At 40.7% G+C, this 22,965-nt stretch overlaps 1 protein-coding gene across 1 annotated transcript in view; it reads left to right on the plus strand.

Moving 5' to 3' along the window:
- PRTFDC1 (phosphoribosyl transferase domain containing 1) overlaps nucleotides 1-22,965 on the plus strand; it is a 102,636-nt gene that overhangs the window by 11,490 nt on the left and 68,181 nt on the right. The window contains 2 exon segments of the mRNA XM_027559939.1: nucleotides 2,363-2,469; nucleotides 7,809-7,992. Coding sequence (XP_027415740.1) covers nucleotides 2,363-2,469; nucleotides 7,809-7,992 — 291 coding nt within the window.

Consider the following 22,965-nt stretch of genomic DNA (forward strand, 5'->3'; position numbering starts at 1 on the left):
GGTCCTGGAAGAAGTGGTGGTGGTGGGGACTGGAAGTGGGGCAGTGGAGATGCTGAGAGGTGTGTGTGCGTGCTAAGTCACTTCAGTCATGTCTGACTCTTTTCGACCCCATGGACTGTAGCCCACCAGGCTCCTCTGTCCATAGGATTCTCCAGGCAAGAATACTGGAGTGAGTTGCCATGCCCTCTTCCAGGGGATCTTCCCAACCCAGGGATCCAACCCGTCTTTTATGTCTCCTGCATTGGCAGGTGGATTCATAATCTCTAGTGCCACCTGGGAAGTCTGCTGAGAGGTGGTCCTGGTTAAATTCTGAAGGATCTGATGATAGGATTTGCTGCTGGGTTGCAAGAGGGGGATGATAGAAAGGGGTCAGTTACAACTCTGTGATTTTGACCTCAGCAGCTGAGAAGAGTTGCCCTTTACTGAGAGGGAAGGGATTCATCTGCACTGGGTTTGATCTGGCCAGCGTTCCAGAGCCTGGAACCAGGATGGGAGTCAGTGGAGTCTGGACCCTGTGTGGCCCTTCCAAAACCTGGGTGGAGGAGAACTGGTTTTGAGTTCCAGGTGAGGAGGCAGGGGAAAAGCAGGGGGATATCCCAGTGTTCGATGAAGTACAGATGGGTTTTAAAACAATAGAAAACGGATGAGATGAGGGAGCCAGAGGCAGGAAGAGACAGGAGTCTTCTCAAGGAGCAGAGAGCTCTGAGGGATACAAGGAGTTTGGGCGACAAGATCACACAGAGGTGGGAACAGTCAGCAATTACTGGGGCCTGTCCTGAGTTTGTGCAGATGATGTGGAGTTTGGGATACAGGTGGGGGAGTGGATTAGACAGGGAGAGGGTGTAGGTGAGAGACAACAAATGAACAGAACACAGAACTAGGGAGGATCCTGATTCGACCACAGACCAATCTGAGAACAGGAGGACAAGGTATGGGGAGTTAGACTGGGAATTTAGGATAGGTCTGCATTAGGAGAGTCTTTGAAAGCATACAGCTGCATGGAGAAATCTGATGGAGGTATGTGGGAGTAAGCAGAAAACCGGAGACTGCAGTTCAGCTATGGTTTAGCTTGAGTGCCTTTCTGGATGATCTGACAGTAAAGGGAACATGGTCTTCACTGGCATTTTCTCTCCTGCCTCTTTATTGTCTTAACCATCAGACTTGCACATCCAGTCCTAAGCAACAGGGAGGCTTGCTAGCAGTCTGTCCACTATCTGAATACAACAGTTTTCTGGAGCAATCGGTTCCCAACAGGACTGACTGACGTTCCCACCACAGCACATCCTTTTGAAGTCTTTACTAAAACGACCCAACCACTCAGAAGTTTGGGTGCACAATAACCCCAGGAGACATGTACTTTTAGTAGGTAACCTTTCCTAGGCAGGTGAGGTGATTACAATGCATAGACATGTAATAGTATATATAATAATATATTATAATAATGTGGAGTGATACTGTCTGTGTCAGTGGCCAGACCTCAGAAATAGTGTGGGTTCAGTTCCAGACCACCAAATTAAAGCAAATATCTCAATAATGCAAGTCACAGATTATTACTATTTTGGTTTTCCAGTACATATAAAAGTTAGGTTTAACCTATACTGTGGTCGATTAAGTGTGCAATACCATTATGTCTTTGGCTTCCCTGGTGGCTCAGAGGTTAAAGCGTCTGCCTGCAATGCAGGAGACCTGGGTTCAATCCCTGGGTCGGGAAGATCCCCTGGAGAAGGAAATGGCAACCCACTCCAGTATTCTTGCCTGGAGAATCCCATGGACGGAGGAGCCTGGGGGCTACAGTCCACGGGGTCGCAAAGAATCGGACACGACTGAGCGACTTCACTTTCACTTTTCACCATTATGTCTAAAAACAATGTACATACCTTAATTTAAAAATGCTTTATTGCTAGAAGTGCTAAGCATCCTCTGACAACGCAAGGTTGCCATAAACCTTCAATTTGTAAAAAAAAAACAAACAAACTATCTGCAAAGCCCAGTAAAATGAGGTATGCCTGTAATTACAAAAATAATGTTACTTATATTCATGATAATATTTATAATGTAAATATACACTGTATCTTTACGTTTGTGCACTCTTACAAACAGTGCTGTCAGGTTAGCCTTAGGTCGGGGTTTTATCTTGTGATACGAGAAGTCAGGAATGGCGTTCCCTGTTCACTTCAGTAGGTCTTTACCTTGTTCCACCTGGCTTCTCACAGGTTGATGGAAGACAATTTAATGCCATTATGGATGGTCAGACCTAGTCTCTTATTTTCAATGGTATTCGTTTTTACAAAGCATGCTCTTTTACGTTTTAAAAAATAAATTCCAATGAAAAATATTGTAACCAAAATCAATTGGTTTGCAGATTACGGATGACTGGCCAGGGTATGATTTGAGCTTATTCACGTACCCACAGCACTACTATGGAGACTTGGAGTACGTGCTCATCCCTCATGGCATCATTGTGGACAGGTGAGCGCTCTTTGCTGAGTCTGTTTTCTCTAGTCCTCTCTTGTGTGAATCAAACAATAGGCTCAGGGACCCTATTCCGGAGTTTCTTCTATACAGTGGTGGATAGAATGTTTATAGGACAGAAAAATTGGAGTAAAATAAATCTGTGATTTCCTTGGATATTTGTTCCGGGGAGACAGAGGGTTGTACATGCAAAAGATAGTAATGACTACAGATAGTAAGGTGGTAACGGCTGTACATACAAGATAGATAGCCTCAAAATAACCGCGTCCTATACAGGCTGATAAAAATGAGGGCCGGGAAAGCATTTGTCTCACGTTTTTCACAGACTCTTAACGGGGAGAGTTAAGAGGTGACCTTTACCTTCATTTGCCTTCACAGGCCATACCCCGGAAACCCTGGCTTTTCCTGCAATTTGCATTTATCTCGAATAAGTCCCGTCTCACAGGTTGGCCAATCTGTGGATGTTTTCAGTGGTAATGTTTTGGAAATAAGAATATGTACAGCTTAAAAATAGCAGCACGGAACTGTTTCTCCACTACTGTTTCTCGTTCTTCTGAAGCCCTTGACACAGATGTCCTCTGGCTCCTTCCTAGTCACTTGACTCTCCTCTTCTAAGCCCCTAAGTCACCCTCATTTGTTTCTTGGTTTTCAGAGAAAAGAAAGTAATAGAAAGTTAGTCACTCAGTTGTGTCTGACTCTCTGTGACCGTAAGGACTGTAGCCGCCTGCCAGGCTCCTCTGTCCATGGAATTCTCCAGGCAAGAATGCTGGAATGGGTAAGAGCCTCTTCCAATTCAGCCTACCACAGGCGTCAGCACTTACAGGTCTTATCCCTTCAACAAAGCTGCCTTAATGCCCCGACTCTTGCCTTTCCGTGGACTTTTGATTTCTAGCACAAGATCAAATACGTAAGCCTTCACATTTATATGAAAAGCAAGCTTCCTGTATTTCACACTCAGAAATCGGGGTGGGAGAAGCTCTGAGAAATAAGGGCAAGCTGAGACTTGGGGCTCCCACTCTCCCCTTTTCCTTCAGCCTTTGTACTTCTGCTTCTATTTTCTTAAACTGTGACTTTCTTCTGAGTTAAAATTTAACTTATAAAATAGACCTTCAGCCAAAGGAAAGTTTGAAAAGCACCAACTGGTCACTATTCCCAGGATGTTATCTTTCCATCAATGCCTTTCTGTAAGCAAAAGGAAATGTCATTCTTTCATTCAAATTCTAAGATTTCCCATTGGTTAAGATCTGCATGTTGCATGTTCTCTCAAACTATAAAATATTACTAAAATAAGATCTAGTTTGGGATTTCTCACGGCCTCAGGTGGCCTTCCATGGAGTACAAGTTTTGATCCTTAAAGGGAAAAAAGGTTCTGAGAAGAAATAAATGTGAAAAATTTGGCATCTCCCAACTTGTCAAACCTCCCAGTTGGCAATTCATATTAAAGATGCAGATTCCTAAATCATTTCATTAGAGAACGCCCGATACTTGGTATCATTCTGTTTCACTAGATTGGGAGGCAGATTTCTGAGCCCAGTGAGACTCACTGTATGGCACCAAGGAAAACAGCTGCTCAATAAATTTTTCCTTTTCCAAATGTAGATAAATATGAATGCAAAACTCCTGTTATTGATACGGTAGGGGAAAAGTGGTCTCCGCTGTTGAATAGAATATTTATCCATTTCTTTTTACATATGCTTAGAAACAAATTTCTCCCAAATTAATTTGATTCAGTGGCTGCATTAACTCAATATTTTGTTTAGTCCAACCTCAGCCATTATGATGAATGCATTACACATAAAATATGGTGGAAGGTTAGAAAACAATAAAAATACCTAATTTTGAAAAAGGGGTAAATTTTGTAAAATATATTCAGCTTCCTAAGAATCAGTCTACTGGATTTCTCCTACCAAAAAAAAGGATACAGATTCTTGCAAAGGAAAGGGGAGGGATGGGGAAGAAATATGCTTGACTTTGATAGTTAAACCAACTTCTCTTGTGCAGTGGGCATCTTTGTACTCGATTCACTTCTTAATAGCTCTCAGAAGTACTTTGTCTTCACATGAGTTTGGGAACCCCCTGGTTTAAACAAATTCTGGCTTTTCTCATCTGAAAATTAATTTATGACTTAAGTTAATTGCATCCTGATCTAGTATAGGATTGAATCCTGGCAAGGTTACCAGTTGCCTCTACAGGAGGCTTTATGTCAAGAAATTCTGATTGGGGGGTCTGAGGTGGGGCCTCAAGAATGCCCGTCCCCACCTTTAAAATGAATTTAATTGAGATATAATTTACATACAACAAAACTCACCCATTGTAGATAAATGACTTAGTGATTTTTAGTACATTTTTATGGCTAGGCAACAATTACCAGCATCGTTTTACAATATTTTATTGTCAATCAAAAGTTTGTTGTCAATCTCTGCTCCTACCCACACTATCAGGCAATCACTAATCTAATTTCTTTCTCTATAAACTTGTGTTTCCTGAGCTTTAAATATAAATTAAATCAATATCTGATTATTGATTCATCGATTGATGGACGCTTAGATTTCTTGTTTGGGGCTACTGCGAATATTGCTTCCAGGAACATTTGCATGTAAGTCTTTGTGTGGACACATCTTTTCATTTCTCTTGGATGGGTTTTTGGAGAGGAATTCTGAGTTTTATGGTAAGCGTAAGAAACTGCCAATTATTTTCCAGATGCCTACACCATTTTTCATTCCCACCAGCAACGTTTGAGGCTCCAGTTTCTCCACATTGTTGTTATTGTTGTTTTAGTTGCTCAGTTGTGTCTGACTCTTTGCAACCCCATGGACTGTAGCCCACCGGGCTCCTCTGTCCATGGAATTCTCCAGGCAAGAATACTGGAGTGGGTTGCCATGCCCTTCTCCCTAGTTTCTCCACATACTTGCCAACATTTCATTTTGTTTGTCCTTTTAACTCTAGCCATTCTAGGTCTTCCCAGGCTCAGTGATAAAGAATCTGCCTGCCAATGCAGGAGACAGAGGTTTGATTCCTGGATCGAAAAGATCTCCTGGAAAAGGAAATGGCAACCCACTCCAGTATTCTTGCCTGGGAAATCCCACGGACAGAGGAGCCTGGCAAGCTACAGTTCATGGGATTGCCAAAGACATGGACATGACCTAGTGACTAAGACAACAAAACAAAAACGTGGATATATAAAGGTGTTTCATTGTGGTTTAAAATTTTCCTAATGATTAGTGTGCTTTCTAGCTGTTCATACATCTTCTTTGGAGAGGTGCCTATTTAAGTTTTTTGCCAATTTTGCAGTTGGGTTGTTTGTCTTCTAAGTGAGTTGTAAGAGTTCTTCGTATATTCTGGACACAGCCCTTTATCAGACATATGCTTTGCAAATATTTCCCACTAGTATGTGGCTTGTCTTTTCATTACTGATGTATTTTAAGGAGAATGTTGGGTAAAGTATTCTGTAAATGTCGACCAGGTCCAGCTGTTATATGGTGTACTGTTCCTTTATATCCTTACTGGTTTTCTGCCTTGTTGGATCTGTCATGTACTAAGAGAGGGGTATTGAAGTTTCCAACTACATCAGTGGATTCATCTACTTCTAGTTCTGTCAGTTTTTTGACACTCTGTTGCTAGGTGCAGACACATGAAGGACTGTTATGTTTTCCTGGAGAGCTGACCTCTTTTTATTACAGTAATGTTGCTCTTTATTCCTCATGATTTCCTTGCTCTGAAGTCTGCTTTGTCTGAAATTGATGTAGCTTGTCCAGGTTTCTGTTGATTATGTTTGCATGGTGCATCTTTCTCCATCCGTTTAATCTGGGTCTTTTATCTGGATCTTTGTGTTTAAGATGAATTTCTTGTGGACAACATACCTTAGGGTATTTTTTGATCCACTCTGACAGTCTGCCTTTAATTGATGTTTTTAGACCATGTGTGCGTGCTGTGCGTGCTAAGTCGCTTCAGTTGTGTCTGACTCTTTGTGACCTATGGACTATAGCCAGCCAGGCTCCTCTGTCCATGGGGATTCTCCAGGCAAGAATACTGGAGTAGGTTGCCCTCCTCTAGGAGATCTTCCTGACACAGGTATCAAACCTGCCTCTCTTACATCTCCTGCATTGGCAGGCAGGTTCTTTACCTCTAGCACCACCTGGGAAGCCTATTTTTAGACCGCTCACTAAAGTCATGATTGATATTCTTGGTTTAATCTCTACCATATTTGTAACTATTTATTACTCATCACTCCTGTTGTTTGTTCCCTTTTTTGTCTTTGCCTGTCTGTGAAGAGTGTCTCCCCAGCAGTGCATAGCTGTTGATGATGTGCAATCTGTTTTTCTTGTTTTTCCTTTTAAGTTTTGCTCACCGGGGTTCACACCTGTGTCTGAATAGCCTAGTCTTCGGCCTAATATTGATTAGAGATTGTTCTCAAACAACTTGAGATAGTGAGGCTTCCACTCTCTGCTGATGAATGTGTGTGGGGGCCTGGCAAACACATTCATATTGCCAGGCGTTTTTTTCTTTTTTAATTAATTTTTACTGGAGTATAGTTGCTTTGCAATGTTGTATTAGTTTCTACTGTAGAATAAAGTGAATCGACTGTGTGTGTGTGCATGTGTGTGTATCCCTTCTCTTTTGGATTTCCTTCCCATTTAGGTCACAGAGAGCACTGAGTAGAGTTCCCTGAGTTATACAGTAGGTTCTCATTAGTTATCTATTTTATACATAGTATCAATAGCGTATATATGTCCACCCCAATCTCCCAATTATTTCCAGCCTTTTCCAAGTCTTCCCTGGATTTTTACTTTTCACAGAGCTTTCTTGTGTCTGGGGCACCTTTCTCATAGGTAACATGCTATCTTCAGTAAATAAAAGACAAATATTATTCTTTTGATAGTTACTGCGGGCTTGACTTTTCCTCTAGTCTCGTCTAACGTGGTCAGGTGGGTGAGTCATTCTCCATTTCCTCTTTCTTTGCTTTTTAAAGTGAATATAATATCACCACATACCATCATAGCCTTGTTAAAGCTAACAACCAGGCTCTGTAGTGATCAAATAATTGCCTTCATGATCTTTGACATCATGTTTTACACCTTAATCATTTTTTTTGTGACACAGAGGGAAAAAATGTACCACTGATGATATGGTTATCAGAAATATGTTTTGAACACTCTCTCTTTGTCTGATGTTAACAAAGCTTCTTTATCTGGAGGCTTTGGTCTCCCAAGACCTTTTCCACTTTCCTCCTGCATAATCACATATGTAGAGTACATCATGCAGCTTTTTTTTTTGAAAGGAACAAATATGCTCAGAGATGTCTATACTTTAATATGTCTTTTAATCCCTTCTTTCAGAATTGAACGGCTGGCTAAGGATATTATGAAAGACATAGGATGTTGTGACATTATGGTCCTGTGTGTACTCAAAGGAGGCTACAAGTTCTGTGCAGACCTGGTAGAACACCTGAAGAACATCAGTCGAAACTCTGATTGATGTATCTTTATGAAGGTTGATTTCATCTGACTAAAAAGTTACAGGGTAAGTTATGATTTACTCCATTTTCATTATGTGATATTTAGAATGAACAGTGTTATAAAAGCAAAGAGCTAATAATGTGATGAAAATGAAAGATGTATTTTATTTTAATTTGCAAGATACTACAACCTGTCATTCAAATAATGTTCTTGATGGGGCGGAGACACCACCCTCCTAATCTATTGCTCATATAGGGAAAGAAGCTTCAGGAATGATTCATGCTTTCTTTTATGGCTATAAAGTTGAGTGGTTATTTCCTGGCGCCTAGTCTCATGAATAAATGTGAGGAGAAAGAGTATTAAGGAAGTCCAGTGAATACAGATGTACTTCTGCTCTGGATATCGCTCTTGGCCCCGAAGATCTGTATGAGGACGTCCCCCTGGCGTTAGTACTTGGGTGACTGCAGTCAGGGCCCAGATATGAAGAACTAAAACCTGTAGGGACAATGAGGTATCAAGAGCAGTGAAACAGAAGACCAGGGAATCTCCAACAGAACGCTCTTCTACCAGTCTGTGCTGGGTTTTCATGGCTACTCAGTTGTGTCTGACGCTTGGCGACCCGATGGACTGTAGCCCTCCAAGTCCCTGTGTCCTTGGGATTTTCCAGGCAAGAATACTGGAGTGGGTTGCCATTCCCTTCTCCAGGGGATCTTCGCGACCCAAGAATCGAACCCGGGTCTCCTGCATTGCAGGCAGATTCTTTACCATCTGAGCCACCAGGGAAGCCCAAATCACTAGCTTTGAATTGTGTTTGCTTTGCTTTGAGACGAAATAACCACAAACTTAGTGGCTTAAACCAACATATGTTTATTGTCCTACAGTTTCTCTAGGTCAGAAGTTCTCTGCTCAGAATCTTTCCAGACCGAAATCAAGGTGTTAGTTGGGGCTTTGATCACTTCTAGGATTTGGGGTCCTTCTCCAAGATCACTGGTCATTAGCAGATTTCAACCCCTGATTCCCTGCTGACTCTAGACTGGATTCACTGTCAGCTCTGAGAGGCTGCCCTGGGGTCCCTGCCTCGTGGACAACAGCATAGGCTGTTGATTGCAGGGTAGGAGAGCTGCTCCTCCGGTGGGGCCCTGCTCCTTTCTAAAGGACTCCCCTGATTAGGTCAGGTCTACACAGGATAAACTCTCTTTGATAAACTCAAAGTCAGTTGACTAATCACCTAATCATGAGAGTAAATTCCTATCATATTTACAAGTCTTGCCCACAGGTAAGTGGAGGAGATTATACACAGGTGTGTGCCTGGGGACTGGGATGGGAGGGCATCTTAAAACCACCGAAGAATTGATGCTTTTAAACTGTGGTGTTGGAGAAGACTCTTGAGAGTCCCTTGGACTGCAAGGAGGTCCAACCAGTCCATTCTAAAGGAGATCAGCCCTGGGTGTTCTTTGGAAGGAATGATGCTAAAGCTGAAACTCCAGTACTTTGGCCACCTCATGTGAAGAGTTGACTCATTGGAAAAGACTCTGATGCTGGGAGGGATTGGGGGCAGGAGGAGAAGGGGACGACAGAGGATGAGATGGCTGGATGGCATCACTGACTTGATGGACGTGAGTCTGAGTGAACTCCAGGAGTTGGTGATGGACAGGGAGGCCTGGCATGCTGCCATTCATGGGGTTGCAAAGAGTCAGACACGACTGAGCGACTGAACTGAACTGACCCTACCGTTCTCTTTCTTTGACTCAGTTGCCTCAGCTTTCAAGTGGCTAGTAAATTTTTCATTTCTTAAAACACTCTGTATTTTCCTAATGACTTCTGAGGTCAGGATAAAATTGTCTTTTGATTTTGTTTTTGGGTGTGGCGGGTGGGGGGGCGGGCATGTGGCCATCTTAACTCTAATTTATTTGTTTCATCTCTTGAAAATCTTTCCTCTCTTTAATTGTCTCTCATCTTAGTTTAAGTAGCTGTGCTTCCTTCTTACAAGATTTTTTTCCCCGCTTGGCTCTGATCCTTATTGTAAAATCTTCTAAAATCTTAAAAAAATTAAAGTCAGGTTTATTTGAGCCTAATTTACAGGCAATAGAATTTACCTCTGTCACTTTCTATGAGTTTTAACAAATGCATAGTCATGTAAATCACCACAGTCATCGATGTTGTTATATGTCCCAATAATGCATTTCTTATTGTCAGGTAGGATTTCATTGTATGGATACGCCAGTTTTAAAATCATTCATCAGCTGAAGGATATTTGGTTTGTTTCCTTTCTGGGGTGATTGTGAATAAAGCTAGTAAGGGGGGGTGGCAGAAGATGAGATGGTTAGATGGCATCCCTGACTCAATGGACATGAGTTTGAGCAAACTCTGGAAGACAGTGAAGTACAGGGGAGCCTGGCATCCTGAAGTCTGTAGGGATCACAAAGAGCCAGACATAGCTTAGCAGCAGCACAACAAAATATTCACATGCGGTTTTTGTATGTACTTATGTCTTTGTTTCTCTTGAGCAAATTTGTCTTGAGATTGCTAGGTTATATGGGGAGTGTTTATAAGAAATTACCAAACTATTTTCCAAAGTGACTGAACAATTTTGCTCCCCTCCCAGGACTATATGAGAGTTACAGTTGCTCTACACTTTTGGCAACACTTGTTATTGTCAATATTTCTTTATTTTTTCCTTTTTTTTGTTTTACCCATTCAGATAACCAGTAGTATCTCATCATGGTTTTAATTTGCATTTCCCCAGTGAATAATGATGTTGAGCATCCTTTTATTTGCTTTTTTGTTGTTTATACAGTTTCTTTGATGAAATGTTTATTCAAATATCTTGCTCATTTAAAAAATTGGGTTGTTTCTTATTATTGAGTTTAAGTTTCTTACATATTTTTGTTACCAATCCTTTATTAATGTGTTTTTGAATATATTTTCCTTTCAGTGGGTTGTTATTTTTGTTTTCATTAGAGTGCTTTTTTTCCCAAAGGGTATAATTTAAACATTTTTGTAAACTCTACTTTATCATTTTTTCTTTTGTAGATCATAATTTTTGTGTCTGTAAGCAATCTTTGCTTAAATCTTTGTGTATATGAGTAATCTTTGTTTAATTCAAGGTCATGAAGATTTAGCCTCTATTTTCTTTGAGAAGTTTCCTAGTTTTAGGTTTCTAGGTGTATCTAGGTGTATAATTCATTTTTTGCATGCGTGCTTAGTCACCTTAGTCACGTCCGACTCTCTGCGACCCCATGGACCATGGCCAGCCAGGCTCCTCTGTTCATGGGATTCTCCAGGCAAGAATACTGGAGTGGGTTGCCATTAATTTATTAATGTGGTACAGATCAAGATTTCTTTTTTTTTCTTTTTGCAAGTGAATGTCCAATTTTTCCAAGATCATTTGATGAAAAGACTATTCTTTTCTATTGAATTGCCTCTGATCTTTTATTGAAAATCAATTCACTGTATATTCGTGGGTCTATTTCTGAGCACTCTATTGAGTTCAGCTCATCTCTATGCTTATTCTTTGGTCAGTATCACCCTGTTTTGATTACTGTATCTGCACAGAAGTCTGGAAGTCAGAGAGCATGTGTCCTTCAACTTTGTTCTTTTTCATAACTGTTTATGAAAGTTTATCTTTCTATGTAAGTTTAAAAATCATGTTGTTGATGTCTACAGAATAACCTGTAATTGGTGTCCTGTAAAGGAGTGTTGGAGTTACATGTTCCTTCCGGGATGCATGCTCAGAGAATGGTGTGTTAGAGTGATCTGAGAGTGGGGGTTTTGGTCCTGTGATGTCAAAAGCTCATCCATCAGGTATTTCCACTAGACCAGTTTAAGGGTTGGGGATCTTGGCTGGTTTGACTTGGTTAAGACTAACTCTCTGCCCCTGAAAGAACAGCTGTACTGTAGCAAGCCATGTGTCAGAGGTGTTATCTGTAGGGGGTGCTGAAAGGAGTCTTGTGATATATTTATTGTCTAAGCGTTGTGAACCTTGGAGGGTGTGCAATTTTCAAAACAATTAAAGAGAGCTTAGTCAGGAAAGGCAGTTACAGGATGAAGCAAGTTATAGTTTAAGGGATCCAACTGATGACTGCCCTTGGTTTCACTATTATATATGGTAAACTTTTCCTTGAATTTCAAATTGTCTGTTGCAGGTACATAGCAATTTTGTGTATCGAACACTTGACTTTTCAAAACTCTCATTAGTTTAAATAGCTCTTTTGTAGATGCTTTTGGGTTTTTCTATGAAGATAATGGTTTTCCTTCTTTCTTTCTAATTTGTGTATTTCTTTTTATTGCTTTACTGAACTGGCTAGGACTTCCTGTTCAATTCTGAATAGAAATAGTGAAAGAAAATATTCTTGCCTTGTTATCAGTCATGTGATATTAACTGTTACATCATCAAATTTTTGTTGTATTGTTTTCATTTTCATTCAACTCAAACTATTTTCAAATTTCCTTTGCGACTTCCTCTTTCATTCATGGATTATTTCTTACTGTTTAATTTCCAAATATTGGGGGATTTTCCAGAGATAGCTCTGTATGATTTCTAGTTTAATTCTGTTGCAGAAAGAGTACTTTGTATGACTTCAATTCTTTTAAATTTTTTAAGTCTTGTTTTACGGTCCAGAGTACGGTCAATCTTGCTGAAACTAATAATCTTGCTGAAACTTCCCTGCTGGTCCAGTGGTTAAGACTTCTCGATTATAATGTAGGGGGTGAGGTTTGATCCCTTTTCAGGGAACTAAGATCCCACATGCTGTGTGGCACAGCCAAAAAAAAATTTTTTTTTAAGCAATGAACAGATATATTCAAATCAACGTTATTTTTCCTGGGGATCATGCTGTGGAGGCTCCTACCCAGGGTTCTGATGAAGGAGGAAGGCGAGAATAGACTTTAAATGTTTCCCGCCAGCATCGGTTCTTAAACACAGCACATTTTAGTGTTTGTCCCACCTTTAAATCATGTAGCAACCGAGCATAACTGTGGCATCTCTCCTCTTCCCTTCTTACAAAATGTCCTTCCTCTTGTCCATCACCAAGGTGACGCAGATCATCTCCTGATCGATCACCTCACATAAAAGCCTGCCTGCTCACTCAGAGCAAGCTTTGCCCCTGATTAAATACCCTCTCAGAAATGGATGGAAAACCATGCTCATAGTCCAGGCTCTGAGGCAAACAGCCCAGTTTTCTCTGCTCACAGCACGTAAGCTGTCCTCATCCCGAGATGGATTCAATGCCTTCAGATTAGTCTTGAGCTGACCACCCCTTTCCACACTTGAGCTCTCTCCACAGTCCCGAGGACAGAGACCTGTTAAAAGCCCAAGCTAATAACACCACCAAGGAAGAGAAACAGGACTAACTCATTTTCCTCTGAGGGTGTCTGGTGCTCCCACATACCTCCAAACCGACTCATCCCGAGCAGACACCTTAAAAACATCTTGGCAGAAACAGTGGCCACTGAGGTATTCTTTTCATTCCTTCAGAAGTTCCTGGAGGGCAGTCGGGACTCTGTAGGCTGTTGTGGGTGCTGGGCAGAAGCATCATGTAGGTTTACTCCCTCCTGTGCTTCTACTCTGTGATTCTTTTATTTGTTTGAGGAAAACGTTGGAAGTTCCGTTTACTGAGAGGCTGTGTCTCCTTGTGACAGCTGTTGGCATTCGGAGGTCACTCGAGGGGCTCTTTTTCTAGGAGGGGTCCCAGTTGTTTTACACCCTCCGCTAAGGTTTACTAAGGAACCTTCTTGGGGTATGGATGGGTCACACGTCTCAAGGCAATTTGACTTGTCTTTGTGTTGTATTACACTTCCCATGAGACATGAAATGAATTTGCTGAATGATACCCATCTAGACAAAGATTACTTAGAACTTAGCATGAGGCTAATTCATTGGAGAGCATGGCCCACAGACTCCTGTTTTTTAAATGAAATGAAAGGCGCTGGTAGCCTGGGTTCCTTAATGTTTCGAGGTTTCCTTCCTCCTTCCCTTCTTTCGTTTTTCCTCTGTCCCTCTTTTCAGGAGTTTTCACTTAGCTCTTGCTAGATTAATTAATTTAAATTCATTTAATCCTGACTGTAACTCTGCCAATTATCTCTCAGCTTTTTTTTTTTAACTGGTGAAGAAAAAGAGGCTCAGAAAGTTTAATTAACTCATAAGGTCACACAGCCAGTAAATAGTAGCAAAGGCACCAGAGGCCAGACCCATCTATTTCTCAAGCATGTGCCCTTTGCAATGTATCACATTTTCCACAAAATTTTACTGTTTCATGAGATATTAATATGTTTGCTAACATTTATTAAAGGAGTTGGTTGTATTTTTCTTCTAAAAATATATAAGACAAATATTAAGTTCATATATACAGTTATTATTGTCATTATGCAATAATTTGCCTTTAAGAAATGGTGACATTACTTGAGAAAATCCAGAAGTTGCATGAGAGAGAGAACTTATTGCATGTATCACATTCCATGTGCCCACAAGAGGCTATACTTTGTAGCTTCTCTTAAAAGATCAACAAAACTTGTGAGAGTATTCAGTGTTTATTTTATTTAGCAAAGAATCTAATTTCAGTTATTTCTCAAAAGAATTTATTTATCTGAGGGGCCTAATTTTTCAGCTGATCTAATAACCCAAAGATAACACTGCATTATGTGAGCACTTATTTGTGTTACACCATTACATTACACATTAAAAAAATATTTTCTTTTTCTCAAAATAATACATTCAAATAGGTTAACAACCCAGACAAAAAATTTAATTGTGGCAGTTTTATGGAATAAACAACTGGAAAATTCTCTTGCTACAAACATCTAATAATACTAGGTGAATATAATAATAAATTTTTAGTCATTCATTTACTGATCGTGGCACATGGGATCTTAGTTCCTAGACAGAGGGTTGAACCCGCAACCTCCTGCAGTGAAAACGTGGAGTCTTAACCACTGGATCGCTAGGGAAGTCCCTAAGAAGCCTTTTAAATGCTTACTGGAGTTCACAGAAGGTAGGGGATATCCAAGGCAGAAATGAAGAGTTTGAGAATCTAAGCGTAAATGTGTACCAGGGCTCCTAGGAGAGGGGTTGGGAGTTGTTTTAGTAATCTGACTTTAACCTCCATGCAGAGACAGATGGCAAAGCCTTGGACCTGTATCAGATGGGACATTAGATGAGACCCTCATGCAAAGCCATTGCCTTCAAAAATATATGCCCTTGCTGAAAAAAAAAAAAAAAAAAAATCCATCCTCTGGTAATGGGAGACCCTAAGAAGCTAGCTTGTCATTCTTGGCCTGCCCTAGAGGGGAAAGTAAATATCCTGTGAGAACTTTTAAACATGAATCTGTACCACATGTGAGTCTGAGGTTTTCATTTACTTTACCTGTATCATCTGGGAAACTCCAACCAGAAAACTTAATACTAAAATTGGTCTCAGACCACAAAATCCTCAAGACGCCTGATACAAGCAAGTGGAAAACCTCTGTGGAGGAAATACCTTAACTTTAGCCAGATTCCTACAGATATACCTCACTTAACCTGAGCTCACAAACCCAAAGCACGAAAGATGTATAGAAGCAATCTTTCACAGGCAAGATCAGCGGCTGGCAAAGTAAATAGCAAAAAATAGGTAAGCAAGCTATGTGAAAGACAATATAAAATAGTTATAGTTAATTTGACTAAAGACATAAACAAAAGGATTTAAATAAAAGATAAGACAACACAAGAAGAAAAAATAAATGAGAACTTTTGGATGGGAAAGAACAGAATGTCTAGCAGTGAGAAAGATACCGATTGAATGGATAAGAAAGTGACTCACATAATAGGATAAACAGCAGATTGAAGTTCTTATGGGTATGAATTTTTAACTGGAAGATAGATCTGAAAAAACTATCCAGGAAGTAGAGAAAACCAGAGATAGAGATGAAATATAGGAGAGGATAGGAGACATGAAAAGTTGAGTGAGAAGATACAAAAGATGTTACCTAGGAATTCCATAAGGAAAGACTAGAGACATTGAGGAGAGGTAATTTTTGATAAGATAATGCCTAATCATATTCCAGAGCTGATGAGAGACATGAATATCCAGGAAGCACATATCCAGTGAGACCACACGTAGACACAATCTGGTGAAACTGAAAGGCAAAACCCCAGAGTCAAAGAACAGATCATGAAAGTAACTGGAAAAAAATTTAAAATTCCCCCCTGTCCTATCAACAGACTTCTCAAAAGCAACAGCAGAAATCAGAAGACATGGTGTAGTAACATCGTCATTCTGAGAGAAAATACCTGGTAACTTAGATTTTCATTCGAGCTGATCTCGAACTCAAGTGTGAGGGCTGGCTATAGACATCAGGGGTCACCTTCCAGAAGAGTTTGTTGATAATAGATGCTGGCTGAAAACACCTCCTAGTTTATTTTAGTATATTTAGAGTACATTTTAGTAAAAAGGAAATTGAAGCCAGGTAAATAAACATAATGCAAATGAATTGACAGACATGTAGGTAAATCAGCAAAGATTGGTTCAAATAATAATTGTGAAATAATAGTACTGACTATGACCCATTTTATGGGAAAACAATCAAGATGGAATTAAATACCAGCTCATACTCAGTTTTAAAAGACCAGAGTAAAAGCATTCTAAGGTTTTCTATGGTTTAGGAGAAGTATAGAGAGGTTTATGATTTACAGAATTTCAGTTAGGTATGCCTGTTAAAGTTTAGGTGTAACCACTGAAAGAATAAGAATACAGTGTATATTATGTATACCTTCCCAGCAAATAGAAAGGATGAAATGGAATGAAGAAGACTCCAAACTTAATTGATTCAGTAGGAGAGGGAAAATGAATAATAGTCGGTAACATTGTTATACCCATTTTGCAGATGAGGAAAGTGAGACCTGGGCTGTGAGGTAACATGCCAAAGGTCAAACAGCTTGTAATAGAACTAATATTCAAACCCAAGTTCAACTCCAGAGCCCAAGATTGTGACCACTGAAACATACTGTGAATCTAGAGATGTGTTGATGTATTGAGAATTATTAGGCTGAAAGGAGGAAAATTTCACCAAATGAATCAGCTTAATTTTTTCCCAAGGTTTATTTTGATATTTACATACCTAGGTTAAGCCAACTCCTGTAACTGCTGGAAGAACGGCAAAATCTATAAATAGACAACTGCTTATTTTTCTGACATGTGTTATGTTTGATATTAATAAACTATGAAATGCCCTCCAGGAAAATGAATAATAAATATTCATAGGGGTTTTTTAATAAATGATGGGAAATTATGATTTTTTTTTCATCTTTGCCCCCTATGCCATGGAGATTTTCCAAAAGCTTAGAATATTCATTCCACCTGCTTCCTCTCTGGATTCAGTTAGAGCTGCTGCTCTTGGGAAGGCAGACCTAGCAGAATCTCCCAGAAACCTTGAACTCCAAGCTCCCTGCCAACTCTGGAGGCTGTAGAGGCTTGAATCAAAGAGAAACGGGCATCATTCAGCTGGCAGTTGAACTCCCCACCTTAGTGTGTTCTGAAGAAGCTCTTTTGGGGTAAGGGTGGGAAGCCTTTCAAAACATCTATTCTAAGGGGCTTGGGGGTAAAGAAATGGGAGGATATGAGAGAAGTCAGATGGAATATTGGTAGGTGCTATTTAGGGCCTCTTGAGAAATTTGTATGCAGGTCAGGAAGCAACAGTTAGAACTGGACATGGAACAACAGACTGGTTCCAAACAGGAAAAGGAGTCCGTCGAGGCTGTATAGTGTCACCCTGTTTATTTAACTTATATGCAGAGTACATAATGAGAAACGCTGGACTGGAAGAAACACAAACTGGAATCAAGATTGCTGGGAGAAATATCAATAACCTCAGATATGCAGATGACACCACCCTTAAGGGCAGAAAGTGAAGAGGAACTAAAAAGCCTCTTGAAAGTGAAAGTGGAGAGTGAAAAGTTGGCTTAAAGCTCCACATTCAGAAAACGAAGATCATGGCATCCGGTCCCATCACTTCATGGGAAATAGATGGGGAAACAGTGGAAACAGTGTCAGACTTTATTTTTCTGGGCTCCAAAATCACTACAGATGGTGACTGCGGCCATGAAGCCAATGCAGCCAAGCTTACTCCTTGGAAGGAAAGTTATAACCAACCTAGATAGCATATTGAAAAGCAAAGACATAACTTTGCCTGCAAAGGTTCGTCTAGTCAAGGCTATGGTTTTTCCTGTGGTCATGTATGGATGTGAGAGTTGGACTGTGAAGAAGGCTGAGCGCCGAAAACTTTTGAACTGTGGTGTTGGAGAAGACTGTTGAGAGTCCCTTGGACTGCAAGGAGATCCAACCAGTCCATTCTAAAGGAGATCAGCCCTGGGATTTCTTTGGAAGGAATGATGCTAAAGCTGAAACTCCAGTACTTTGGCCACCTCATGTGAAGAGTTGACTCATTGGAAAAGACTCTGATGCTGGGAGGGATTGGGGGCAGGAGGAGAAGGGGACGACAGAGGATGAGATGGCTGGATGGCATCACAGACTCGATGGATGTGAGTCTGAGTGAACTCCGGGAGTTGGTGATGGACAAGGAGGCCTGGCGTGCTGCGATTCATGGGGTCCCAAAGAGTCGAACACGACTGAGCGACTGATCTGATCTGATATGAATAAGGGCCAGCTCTTTTGTATGTGGACGCATTATTTGCAAGCCTTTTCCTTTTATTCCCTGTGAAATGCTGCCTTGATTTAAAGCTTCTTCAATCTGTGTACAATCCAATGTGAGGATAAAGTGTGATTCAGGGAACTATACTCTGATTTCTTCATGTTCCACCATTTCGATAACTAACCTGTGAGCAAAGTAAAATCTTCATCCAACTTCAAGTCTTTAAAAACCAAGAATTTAATTTGAGGCGTTGTAGTTGCCCTGGATCCCTTCCCTGTGCTACTTGTACATGCCCTGCTTGTATTCATCCATAATTCCTGTGTGTTGGCAGCACCGAGAGGAAGCTTTCTGGACATAAAATAGAATGCAGAGTGGGCTGCAATGGGACTGAGACGTTTGCCATGCAGGGTATGTGGGCCCCTGGGGATGCTGGCACCTTTATGAAAGAGGCTCATTAGAGCAAAGAGTTGGCCACAGACCTATTCCCATGAGAGGATTTTCTTCTCTCTCATTCCCAGAGTTCAGAACAAAGGCTTTAAGTCATCCTTTGTCATCCAGGCTAGTGAGGAATGGGTAAGAGATAGATAAACCAGACCCAGTGTCCCGAGAGTTCGTGTTTTCACTTCACCTTGCAAAGCCTTTCACTGTAAGTTTTCCACATAGTAAGGGGGCCTGAATGCCTCCTTTCTTTTTTTTCAGTTTATTTTAATAAAAACAAAGATAAGAACTGTTTACTCATTTCTTCCACGTCTTACTGCCCACCCACCCATCCGCACCTCTAGTAACCACCAACCTGTTCTCTGTATCACTGAGGTTTTTTTAGTTTCCACACATAAGTGATCATGTAATATTTATCTTTTTCTGATTTATTTCACTTAGCATAATGCCTTCAAATTCCATCTACATTGTTGCAAATGGCAAGGTTTCATTCTTCTTTATGGCTGAATAATATTTCAGTATGTATGTGTGTGTGTGTACCACATCCTCTTCTTTATCCATTTTTATCAGTGGGGACGTAGGTTGTTTCTGTACTGATTATTGTGAATAATACTGCAGTAAATATGCAGAAATCTTTTCAAATTAGTGGTTTTGGTTTTTTCAGATAAATGCCCAGAAGTAGAATTGCTGAATCATAGGATAGTTCTATTTTTCATTATTTGAAGAATTTCCATTCTTTTTTCCATAGTGACTGCATCAATTTACTTTCCTACCAACAGTGCACAAGGGTTTTCTTTTCTCCATATCCTCACCAACACTTGCTGTTTGAAATAGAAAATCTTAACAGACCAGTTACTATTAAGGTGATTGAATCAGTAATCAAAATCCTCCTAACAAACAAAAGTCTTAAGATGTGACAGCTTCACTGATGAATCCTCCCTTTCTTTTTGAGGCAGGAAGTCCACCATTAGTAGAGTCCCATCTTGGGCTTCGGGTGATAAAAAGGACCCCAGTTTGATTCTTTAGAGATAGACAGGTGCAGAAAAGAAGTCCTCATTTCTTGGAGATGCTGGTTGGATCCAAGACAGGCGTGTGTGTGTGTGTGTGTGTGTGTGTGTGTTTGTATCTATAGTGTATATATATTCATATATATATATATACACACACACACACACACTATATACATTATATATATATATACATTTTACATATATATTATATTTTCATGCTTTTTCAAGTAAGAAAGGGCAGAAAAACAAAAGGACTAGAAAAAAATAAAGGAATAAAAGAGGGAAGTTAAGAGAAAAGAAACTTCAGAACTTAGCCATATTTTGTTAAATTCAAGATATCATTGATTGTAAAGAACACTGTTACTTTACCTACCAATAAGGGCTTCCCTGGAGGCTCAGTGGTGAAGAGCCTGCCTGCCAATGCAGAAGAGAGAAGAGACATGGGTTTGATCTCTAGGTTGAGAAGATCACCTGGAGGAGAGCAACCCACTCCAGTACTCTTGCCTGGAGAATCCCATGGACAGAGGAGCCTGGCGGGCTACAGTCCATAGGGTCACAAAGAGTTGGACATGACGGAAGCAACTGAGCATGCATGCTGGTTTTGGGCAGTTCTGAGTGTTTGAGTAGCTAATATGTGACAGAAAACACTGTCTTTATCCTTTGGTTATTCTTAAATCTCAGGTCTTGTGATATTATTCCAATATTATTTTGCAAATGGTGGGATATTCCTTTGAGGCTACAGATTTTTTCCACCTTAGTATCTAAAATATTTTTAATATCCTCAAAACATTTTTGTAGACTTCAAAGGGAGAGTTATTTACCAAAGAATAAATCAGGGAGAAGCCTGGGTGGTTTGATTCAATCCACATAAATCCTTAAACGAAATCAAAAGCACTTATGAAAACCAGAACATAATTTCTCTGTGACCTCTGGATAGAGATGCTGAAACATCTGTCATGTTTATATGTTTACCGAAACAGGGAGTGTTGACATTACTTGTTTTGTCTTTGACCTTTGGCTCTTAAGATATATTTACTGTTGGCTTTCAGGATGCATGAATGCCAACAAACTTGGCATGAAGCAAATATCTAGTTTGATTTTAAAAGAGATTATTTACCATTGCTCTGGGGAGGTTTACTTTGAGATTCCAATTCATCAAGTAAAATACATTAAAGAAAAATGTGAAACCAAACCATTTATGTAATGTAATAAGGTTGCGTTGTGTTCAGTCACTCAGTTGTGTCCGATTCTTTGCGACCCCATGGACTATAGGGCACCAAGCTTCTCTGTCCATGGGATTTTCCAGGCAAGAATACTGGAGTGGGTTGCCATTTCCTTCTTCAAGGGATCTTTTGGACCCAGGGATCGAACCTTTGTCTCCTGCATCTCCTGCATTGGCAGGCAAGTTCTTTACCACTAGCGCCATCTGGGAAGCCCGTAATAAGTTAATGAAGGAATGGCAACTCGCTCCAGTATTCTTGCGTGGAGAATTCCATGGACAGAGGAGCCTGGTGGGCTATAGTCCATGGGGTTGCAAAGAGTCAGACACAACTGAGTGACTAACACACACACAGGGATTATAGCATACATTTTTAGCTATCATTCCTAGTCTTTATCTTGTGTCTGTGCATTTTATTAAAGTATACATTCTTTGTATTCAGGTTTACTTTCCCATAGAACACTGAGAGGGCAAATAAGGGAATAATGTAGAAGCAATGGTTAGATTGTAGAGGCAATCAAGTTTTCAGAGAACACTGTAGGGTCAGAGCTGTGCTTAATTCAGTGTCTACCTCAGGCTGTGTTTGGATCCGGGATAAGGAAGCACACAGAGGGGGGTATCTATTTTACCCATGCAGAGCGGGGCGTACTGGGGAAGGACTCTGCTCCAGCACAAGGTGAAGTCCAGTACAGCAGGCAGAAGAGGTAGTTGAAAGATGGACTGAAGGCCCATGGCCTGTAGAGCTCCAAGCACTAGACTGGTAGTTTCTGCTGGTTCGTGTTGTACTATTGGTTCTACTATTAATAAAGCCTGATATACCCTGAATACTCATTTATGGCCAACTCTCCTTCTAAGTGCTTTATATGTACAAACTCTCTAAACTCTCACAAGATGCCTGTGAATTGGACACTACTAATACTCCCTTTTCACGTATAAGGACACAGAGGCCAGAGAGGTTAGTTAGACCTCCAAAGACACGTGGCCAGGAAGTAAAGATCTGTCTAGTAAGAGAGATACTAGAGCTTTTTTTTCCCGAGGAAAATTGCTTTACAATGTTGTGTTGGTTTCTGCTGTGCAATAACGTGAATGAGCTGTAAGTATAACCTATATCTCCTTCCTCTTAAGCCTTCCTCCTACCCTCTCCCTGCCCTCCATCATCACCGAACATCGAACTGAGCTCCCTGTGTCATCCAGCAGCTGTCTGTTTTACACATGGCAGTGTGTATGTGTCAGTGCTATTCTCAACTCATCCCGCCTTCTCCCACCCCCACTGTGTCCACAAGTCCACCAAACTAGAATTTTTAACCATAGTACCACAGCTGCCTCTTGGAGCTGTGGAGGGGACAAAGGACCCCAGTGCTTAAGAGGTAGACGGGCAGAAGAAGGGAGCACCCCAGTTCTTCACAAATGCTGGGCAGGTTTCTAGGAGGAGACTTGGGCAAGGAAACAGAACAAGACACAAATGCAGAGTACAGTGGGTCCTGATCTTGAGAACAAGGCGGATTGCCAAAGCCAGCAGGAAAAATGTACTACTGAGTCATGGGGTATTAGGTTCTGATTGCCTGCCCACCAGTTCCAAAGAGTTCCAGTCCCATCTGACGTTGGAGTTGTTCCTAGAGATGCGATGAGGCCGATGCGATGAAGTGGGAGTGGAGATCAAGTGACTAAGCTATTAGAGGCACCTGCCGATGACTCAGGGCCTGGCCTCCACAACGTGTGTGTCCTAGGAGTATTGGCAGCACATGCC

This window comes from Bos indicus x Bos taurus, chromosome 13 (genome assembly GCF_003369695.1).
Source record: "Bos indicus x Bos taurus breed Angus x Brahman F1 hybrid chromosome 13, Bos_hybrid_MaternalHap_v2.0, whole genome shotgun sequence".
NCBI lineage: Eukaryota > Metazoa > Chordata > Mammalia > Artiodactyla > Bovidae > Bos > Bos indicus x Bos taurus.